General features: G+C 47.0%; 1 protein-coding gene across 2 annotated transcripts in view; it reads left to right on the forward strand.

Annotated features, from left to right (window-relative positions):
- Positions 1-8,129, forward strand: part of WWC1 (WW and C2 domain containing 1) — an 81,618-nt gene extending 73,489 nt beyond the window's left edge. The window contains exons 19-21 of one of the 2 annotated variants that reach the window (XM_003404646.3): positions 3,190-3,462; positions 5,871-5,992; positions 7,158-8,129. In XM_003404646.3, coding sequence (XP_003404694.2) covers positions 3,190-3,462; positions 5,871-5,992; positions 7,158-7,224 — 462 coding nt within the window. In that variant the 3' untranslated portion in view covers positions 7,225-8,129. The remainder of the gene's footprint in view (positions 1-3,189; positions 3,463-5,870; positions 5,993-7,157) is intronic. The other variant, XM_003404645.3, reaches the window with a different exon arrangement.
- Positions 8,130-9,700: the final 1,571 nt, after the last annotated feature.

The following is a 9,700-nucleotide window of genomic DNA, read 5'->3' on the forward strand; positions in this document are numbered from 1 at the left end:
GTCGCCTCAAAGTTATTTGTATGTCTTCTGCTCCCGAGTGCCCCCATCCCACACACACCCCCTGATGTCTGACCGTTTCTCTTCAGTCACTGGTTTGGAGAATGTTGCTCTTGCAAGTGTGGTAGTATTTGCAAATGGAAGTTTGTGAACTGTAAGGCCTATCTATGCAGGCTCTGGGGAAGGTGACAAAGGGTAAGTGTAACATTATTACCATGACAAATAAGAGACATTAGGAGTGTGAAAACTTGGCCTTGTCTTCCTGAGTAGAAATCAGAGTCACTGAGAACTAACCAACCAAAACAGCACAGTCACCAATCAGAGAGTGTGCTTTGATGGGAGCCCACCTCCTGTGAGGTTCTGCTCAGAGTCATCCAGCTGACTGGCCTTTACAGGTTCTGACAGCCCTTCATGCCACAGAGGACCTGGGTACCTCACGGCACCTTGTGAAGCAGGGAGGTGTGAATGGGCTTCTCCAGGACCAGCTGGAAACACACAGGGACGAGGCTACCAGCTGCAGAGAAGCCTGGCGTTTCCTTGTGGAGACTATGCTGAGGGATCTGGGGGATCCCTGGGAGGGGGTAGCATTAGGCAAAGGACCAACTCCTGATTCTGTCTTTTACCAGTCAGAGCTGCAGGATATGCTGAGTTGGGCTTTCAGCACAGACTTTAAAGCAGGCTAGTGAGTTTGCAGAACCAGAAGCAACTCAGGGGCCAGAGAGTCAGAAAGCAAAGGCGTAGAGAGCAAGAGAGAAGGGAGGGGGTGCCAAAAGGGGGAGGCCCCCCTGCAGACCTCTGCCTGCTGACAGAATCAGGAGTTGATCCTTTGCCTAACACTATCTAGTGTTCCCTCTCCTCAGGCAAGTCTCCAGAAGGAACTAAGGAGAGCAGAAGGGAGAACGCAGAGCAGAAGGGAGTGGCGGTAGGGGAATGTGGACATGACCTCAGGTGACAGGCTGCCTACTCCAGGTCCCCACCCCACCCCATCTGCTGTAGCTGGCTGGTACTACAGAGTCCCTGCAACACCAGATGTCCCTCGGGTTGTTGGCAGAATTCATTTCCTTATGTTTTCTTGCTAGGTACTGGGGCCACTTTTGGCTCCTAGAGGCCACTCTCAGGTCCTTGCCACATAGCCCTCTCCCTGACATGACAGTTTGCTTCTTCAAGGACATCAGGAAAATCTCTGTCTCTAGAAAGGACCCTGTCCCTCATTTAAGGGCTTTCCTGATCAGGTCAGACCCACCCAAGGTAATCTCCCTTTTGATTAACTCAAAGTCAGCCAATGTGTAACCTCGTCAGGGGCGTGACTATCATATTCACAATTCACATATTCACAAGTCCCACCCATACTCAAGGGGAGGGGATTACACAGGGCCTATATACCCAAACCAAAACCAAACTGCACTGCCATCCAGTTGATTCTGACTCAATGATGCTACAGGACAGAGTAGAACTGCCCCATAGGGCTTCCAAGGCTCTAAATCTTTACAGAAGAAGACTAGCACATCTTCCTCCTGAGGAGTGGCCAGTGGGTTCAAACCACTGACCTTTCGGTTAGCAGCCAAGCACTTTAACCGCTGCACCACCAGGGCTCCAATGATATATATACCAGGGGTGGAAATCTTGAGGGAACCAGGTTAGACTTCTGCCTCCAATAGTCATTTAGTTATTGTTTTTAAATCATTACTATTTATTGGTAGAAACAGGGGAGTTGTTGATTATATTAATCAGGACCTTTTACATACAAGTAACTGAAGACACTAACTCCAATATAGCTTAAAAATAAAAGAGGGAACTTATTGGCTCATTTAATGGGAAAATCCAGGATGTTGGACTAGCTTCAGGCGTGGATTGATCCAGGGGTTAAACAATGTCATCAGGCTTCAATCTCCCTCTCGTAGCCCTGCTCCTTCCATATAGCTTAATTCTTAAACAGGGTCACCCTATATAATGGTAAAGACCATTATCAGTTCCAGGTTTGTTTCTTGCTGACTTAGCAACCTCTGTGTAAAGAAATTGCCTTTTTTCCAAGTAGTTCAGCAAAACTGTGTATTATTGACTGGGCCTGGATAACATACACACCCCTGAACCATCACTGAGATTCTGATTGGCCAGGATTGGGTCATGACATTCCCATCCTTGAGACCCCACACATACTGTGGGGATTGAGAGTAGAAGAGAAGTGGGTCCCCGAAGGAAGATGAGGGCACCGTTACTAAAAGAATGGAGATGTGAAAGCTGGGCAGGAGAAAATACCAGATGCCCATTACAAAAACACAAAACCCAGAAGACGTGACTTCTACCCGCATGGAGGACAGACCACCACTTAGTATACAATTTCAGAGCAGGATAGTGACAAGAGTCCGTTAATAGAGAGTGTACACGCTAAAGGCATTGAGTAGGGAAGCTGGCACAGGGTACTGGAGCCGACTGACCTGGTTGGAATCTCAGCTTTCCCGTGTATTCTCTATGTGACTAACCTCTGTGAGCCTCCCTCATCTGTGCAATTAGGATGGGAACTCATAGAGTTATTGTGAAAAAGAAATGAGGTCATGACTGCTCTGACAGGGATCACAATAGAGGGTCCCCGACAGAGCTGGAAAAAATGTAGAACAAAATTCTAACTCAAAAAGAAAGACCAGATTTCCTGGCCTGACAGAGACTGGAGAAACCCTGAGAGTATGGCCCCCGGACACCCTTTCAGCTCAGTAATGAGGTCAGTCCTGGGGTTCACCAATCAGCCAAAGACTGAACAGGCCCATGGAACAAAAACAAAGCTAAAGGGGCACACCAGCCCTGGGCAGGGACTGGAAGGCAAGAGGGGACAGGAAAGCTGCTAATAGGGAACCCAGGGCTGAGAGGGGAGAGTGTTGATATGTCGTGGGGTTGTTAACCAATGTCACAGAACAATGTGTGTACTGTTTGAGGAGAAACTAGTTTGTTCTGTAAACATTCATCTAAATTACAATAAAAAAGAAAGTAAGGAAATGAGATCAACAAAGGAAAGCTCTTAGGACCATGCCTGGGACATGATAAATACCCAGTAAATGCTGAGCTATGTAATTTGGAGAAATCAAGACCGGCTTTCACGGGAAGGGTGAACCCCGTTTCTGAAGGAGCGGGAGCCTGCAGATTAATGGAGGGCATTTGCAGTCTCAGAGAAAAGGGTAGTGTAGGCTCACGTGACTGGAGGCCTCTTGTAACGGGCCAGTGTTGTTACCACCCTCACAGCCTTCATCCATCAAATCTCTGCGCACTGAGCGCCTGATCCGCACCTCACTGGACCTCGAGCTGGACCTGCAGGCGACGAGGACCTGGCACAGCCAGCTGACTCAGGAGATCTCGGTGCTGAAGGAGCTCAAGAAGCAGCTTGAACAAGCCAAGAGCCACGGGGAGAAGGAGCTGCCTCAGTGGTTACGTGAGGACGAGCGCTTCCGGCTGCTGCTAAGGATGCTGGAAAAGCGGGTGAGTAGCTGCCCCAAAAGACAAGGGAGTCAGGCATGTTCTGCTCTTGGAGGGGACCCCTGCCATGAGGAAGAGAGGCCAGAGCTTTAACTGGTCCTAGAATTCTGTGGCCCACTGAGTGTGTTCCAGGGCCCCTCATTCCACACTTTGCTCAGTAAACCTTATTAACTCTTAATCTGACTGCAAGACCCTCTTGCTGTACTTACATGTTCATGTGTGCAAGCCCTTAGTATGTACGGTTTGTTCATTCATGCGGTCCTTCATCAAACACATGTTCTAACAGAGTCAAGATAGGACTCTGCCCCGTCCTGGTGCCTGTACATGCAGTCCCACAGAGCAGGCATTTCCAAAGGGGAGAGGAGCCCAGCATGCCAAGGGCTTTGTGCTGACCAGAACACCCAGGAGTGTAAGCCTGCTCTCGTCTCTGCCTTGGTACTCCCAATTACCACCCATGCGAGGAATGACAGGCCTTTGCTAGATCTCTCTGCACACTGCCAGGCCTCGCGCAGAGCATTTTACAGAGGGTGTCAGCCTGGTTTATTGTGAGTGCCCCTCAGCTGCCTTCCAACCTGACGTCCTAGATCTTGATGCAGGCAGTGATATCTTAGGGCAAGAAGGGCAAGGTGGCCCTGGTCTTCAGCCTGTGCTAGTATGGGAGCTGCAACTTGACTCTGGCGATTCAGAAGTTTCGAAAATGTTTACTTCTTTCTAATTTATTATTTATACCTTGTATACTTATAAACAGAGTTATAAGAGCCTTAAGGGAAGGTAGAGATGTGGAAAGCTTTAAGGGGAAGAAGGAATTAAATATACCCCAAACCTAAAGTAACCTAATTATACTTGGGCATTAACTTTATCTTTGAGCTTCCCGGTGGCGAAGGCAAAAAGAGATAAGAAACCAAGTACATACGTGCCCTGGTTTTAAAAAAAAAAAAATGAACTACAAAAATTTGACTGTATGATGACCTTCTACTAAAAAAAAAAAAAAAGAACCATTTAAATGACGACTTTGTTTACCACAATTCTTTGTGCGAGCAATGTCTTCTAGTGTTAGGTTTGCCTGTGGTTTGTTCTCAGAAATGCGTATGTAAGTTTGCATCGAGAGAAAGGTGTTTAATGTCATATATAAGGTTCTTGTGCCCAATTCCATGACTTAGGATTGGGTTTCTACCATTTCTTAGTTGTTTGACATTAAAGCAATTCCTTAACATGCCTGAGCCTCAGTTTCCTCACCTATAAAATAGAAGATATTGTTTTAAACCAGCTACCTGGTTAGCCCTGTGGATTAGATAAGGCCATACACGTTTCTCTGGGCAGCCCTCATCTCCTTATTTCTGATCCACGCAGTCATTCGGTTCCCTGTCCCCAAAAATATGGCCAGTCGGACAGATGACATGCTCACTTCCCCTGATCATTCTGAATAAAGCGGATCCCACAGTGGAACAGGAAGAGGGAAGGTGCCTGTTGTGTGAGCTTCAGACTTTTTTTTTATTATTATCTTATAGTGGTAGAATATACACAACAAAAAAAAATAGTCATTTTAACCATTGAGTGGCATTGATTATATTCACCATGCTCTGCAACCATCATAGCTGTCCATTTCCAAAAGGTTTTCATCGCTCCAAACAGAAGCTCAGTGCCCCTTCAGCAGTAACTCCCCATTTCCCCCTCCCTCTAAAACCCGCTGCCATCAGTCAATTGCAACTCATAGCAACCCTGTAGGACAGAGTAGAGCTGCCCCATAGGGTTCCCAAGGCTGTCAATCTTTATGGAAGCAAACTGCCACATGTTTCTCCTGTGGAGCAGCTGGTGAGTTCAAACTGCTAACCTTTCAGTTAGCGGCCGAGTGCTTAACCACTGCGCCACCAGGGCTCCTATCCGCCTCCCCCTAGCCCCAGGTAACCACAAATCTACTTTCTGTCTGCATTTGCCTATTCTAGATATTCCATATAACCCATTGCTGTCGAGTCGATTCCGACTCATAGCGACCCTATAGGACAGAGTAGAACTGCCCCATAGGTTTCCAAGGAGCAGCTGGTGGCTTCAAACTGCTGACCTTTTAGTTAACAGCCAAATGCTTAAGCGCAGGGCCCCATTCCATGTAAGTGGGATCATATAATATTTGTACCTGACTTGTTTCACTCAGCGTAATGTTTTCAAGGTTCATCCATGCTGTAGCATGAATCAGAATTTCATTTCTATTTACGGCTGAATAATGTACTGTTTATCCATTCCTCTGTTGATGGACACGGGTTGTTTTCACTTTTGGGCCATTGTGAATCATACTCAATGAACACTAGTGTCCAAGTGACCCTCAGACCTTTTGACTATGATAGACTCCTCATTTGTGATAGAAAGTTCTCCCTGGGCTCTCTACTATTCATGGCCTTGCTTACTTGGCCCTACAGATGGACCGAGCCGAGCACAAGGGTGAGTTGCAGACAGACAAGATGATGAGGGCAGCTGCCAAGGACGTCCACAGGCTTCGAGGCCAAAGCTGTAAGGAGCCCCCAGAAGTGCAGTCTTTCAGGTAAGGCAGTTCGGCACCTGGCCACCCCCCCTTTCCCTTCCCCACCAACCTCTGTCTCCTTCTCGAGGTGTCACTGTTCTCCATCCACTGTTCCCGTTCAGCAGAGCATCAGCTCTCTCTGTAACAGATGTGTATCCTCTGCTAAGCCATCCCTGGTGATCTGTGAGCTCTGCAGTGTCTTCCCTCGGCTGTCATTATCAGTCCCCACACAACTCCAGCTAATTTGTTAGATCCTCTTGTTTAATGAATGAGCCACCTGCTCTGGCCTTTCCTCTGAACATTTCCATCACTGGTAATTGTGGAGGGTTGGCTGAATAATAAAAAAGCCTGGGGGTGACGGGTGCTTGCTGGGCCTCCTGGCTTTGCGTGCTGCCTGCCAGCATCTCAGGGAGGTGCTTTTTGTCGTACCAGACCCAGGCATATCACAGGAGGGCCCCGAAGACCATTTGGCTTGGGCCTCCTATTCACAGGGGGTCTGGCTTTGAGACTGTGATGTTCTCAAGTAAGGTACATGTGTTGTGCAGGTGCTAAAACAAATTCCTTTGTGAAATATAAACTTAAAATATGCTGTAATTTTTATAACCATGTTTGGAATATCTCTTAACTTTTTAACAAATTGGGAATCTAAAACAGCCAAATGCTGGAAGTGGCCCAGTTGACGTCAAGTCAGTTCTAAATCATGGAGACAAAGTGTGTCTCGGTAGAACTGTGTTCCATATGGTTTTCAATGACTGGTTTATTAGAAGTAGATCACCAAACCTTTCTTCCAAGGTGCCTCTGAGTGGACTTGAACCTCCAACCTTTTGGTTAGTAGCCAAACATATTAACCATCTACTCCACCTAGGGACTCCAGAAGTAGCACATGGACCCTTTTAAACTCTGAGAACCACCCCCGAAGGGGGCTGTTCAAGCTAATAGGTTCCCTAAAAGTGGTTCTCAACCAAGGATAATTTTGCCTCCCAGAGTGCATTTGGCGATGTCTGGAGACATTGTTTATTGCCATGACTGTGGGAGGTTTTACTGGCATCTAGGGGGTAGAGGCCAGGGATGCTGCTAAACATTCTACAATGCACAGGACAGTCCCCCAAAACCAAGCCTAATTTATCCCAAATGTCCAGAGAGGAAGGTTGAAAAATCTGGCTCTAATGGATGGTGTCTTTTATAGGGAGAAGATGGCATTTTTCACCCGGCCACGAATGAATATCCCAACCCTCTCTGCAGATGACGTCTAATCACCAGAAAAGTATTTCTTTTGTTCCACTGACCACGCTGTGAACACTTTGACTGTGGCTAAAGTTATTTATGTGGTGTTATATGAAGGTGTTGAGTCACGCGTCCTCTAGCGCTCTTGTTGGTTTGAAGACGAACAGATTTTTTTAGTTTGGGTCCTCTTGTTATTATTAAAAAACAAAAACAAAACAAACAAAAAAAAAAAAACCAGCATTAAAATGTCCAGATTGTATAGTTTGTATATTTAGGAATGTATTTTTGGGAAAGAAAACTTAAATGAACTAAAGCAGTGTTAAGTTGCTGCTCTTCTTAAAATTGTTTAGTTTTTTTTTTGTTTGTTTGTTTGTTTGTTTTTTTGTACAGCTCTATCTTTTAGAGATTTTACTGCAATAAGTATGCGTGGGGGATGCTAATCCTAACAGGACGTCCTGCAGCTATCACAGCACAGCTGACCTTTCCTAGTTAACATATTTTGTACAATATTATTAAAAAAAAAAAAAAAAATGTGCAGGAACCATTTGGAGGATTCCAAGGTGCACCCATGAATTTTTATGAGCTGTGATGTGTTTGTACTTGGCCGCCTGACTCGGAGCAGGCAGGGCAGAGCTGGCTGAGCACCTCACACCTGTGTTGGCGACAGGCCTGCCCACTCTGGCCCCAAATGCCCAGTGAAGCCACTGAAGTGAGGGGAGGGCTGTGGAGAACTCCATGCAGTTTTATCTTCATCAATAAAGTGGCCTTTCTGAAAGAATTTCTCTCTCTCTTTTCTGTCCCCATCCCTTACCTCATCTGTGTTTTCTAATGTTTTTGTAACTGAATGAGTGTTCTCACCCTGTCCTATGAGCCCATCGAAATAAGACAGATGCCACACGAGCAGTTTTAAGGGAAACAGAAAGTGGAAATTTATTGTTTGCGCAAACAAGGAGCAAGGTGGGGCCTAGCAGCAGAAAGACCATGAGCTCCCAGCCCCAGGGGAGCTTGGAGCTTTTTGCCTTCCAGTCCCTAGGGGGCAGGATTGGCACCCAAAATCTGACACCTCTATCTCTCCTATGTCCATATTTGGAGATCCAGGTGCTGAGTCATTTGTAAAGGAAGGGAACTTTCACTTTACAAATGGGCATGGATGCAGCCGTGTGCTGGAGAACATCTGCCTCTCTGGCAAAGTTCAGGTCTGGGGTCAAGTTCTGGGCCATGGCTTTTCAGGTCCTGTGCATTAGCCAAGGTCTTGGTTTGCTCGTGTGCGGGATTTCAGTGCCAAATTCAAACCACGGTTAGGGCTCGAAGCAGGGTTGGACCAAACCACAGTTAGAAACCAGTTTGGCAGGCTGCAAGGTGGGGGGAACTGCAGTGGAATAGGGGAAGCCTCAGCAGTGGCTTCATTTTGACTCCCCTTTTCCAATCATCCCCTTCCCACCCATGTCCATTCCTGGTAATGTTTTTTATTTTGTTGTTTTTTCACTTGTGCCCACTCTGCTCATTTGCTCAGTGAATTAAAATGCCTGCTTAGCTGGGGCTGCTGCAGACAGCTGGAAGTTAGCCTTTAATGAACAAATAGCAAGAACAACATCCCCTCCTCCTTTCTTTCTCTCAAATTATCCTGTGCAACTTTTCTCAAAGTATGTTGCACAGCCAGCTACATCAGAATCATGTGGGAAAGCTTGTTAACAATGCAGATCCTGGACCCCTCCCTAGACCCACTGAAGGTCCTGCTCTGGGTTGGGCCCGGAGACCTGTACTGTAAGCACATGTCCACTGTAAGCCTGATGCACACTGCAATTTGAGTGACCCAGTGGTATAATGTGCATGAAGCCCAGGCAGAGATGAAGGCAGAATGGTTAGGCTTATACCCTATGGTGAGTCACATGGGGAGCACCAATATGTGTGGCCACTCCAGGCCACAGGGGTGGCGGGTGATCAAGGGAGTGGAGCCCCCTTAACTGCTGACTCTCCTCACCCACCCTACGCCTACATTTCCTACATGGCAGTTCCTCTTCAAGTAGAAGGAACCTACAATGGCCTAGAACCCACCACTTTTCCTTACATGGTTTCCAGAACCCTCAATAGTCAGGCCTCTCTCCAACTGTCCAATCCAGCTTCTCAACACTGGCCCCGGAGCCTTCCCCTCCATGGCTTCACATCTCAGAACACACTAGTCTCCAATGCTCTCTCTCACCTTCCTTGAAATGCCACCCCACACATTGAGAGTATGTGTCACAGTTTCTCCATATGAGTGTTAATGTTCACACAGATTGTCTTATGCTGCTCTTGTGGCCCCTTAATGCCCAGCACAGCTCAGTACTTCAAAGAAACTGCTGTCTTTGCTGACCCTACAGCCTTTTCTGTTCTTCTGTTGAAGGCAATGGCCACAGCAATGGGCAGATGACCCAGGCTGGATAGTCATAGTAGTCTACCCCATTGGGTACCATGGTTAGACCAGGAATGGGCATGTGACCCCAGCTGAGCCAATCAATCAGAGTC

Source organism: Loxodonta africana, chromosome 2, assembly GCF_030014295.1.
Source record: "Loxodonta africana isolate mLoxAfr1 chromosome 2, mLoxAfr1.hap2, whole genome shotgun sequence".
NCBI lineage: Eukaryota > Metazoa > Chordata > Mammalia > Proboscidea > Elephantidae > Loxodonta > Loxodonta africana.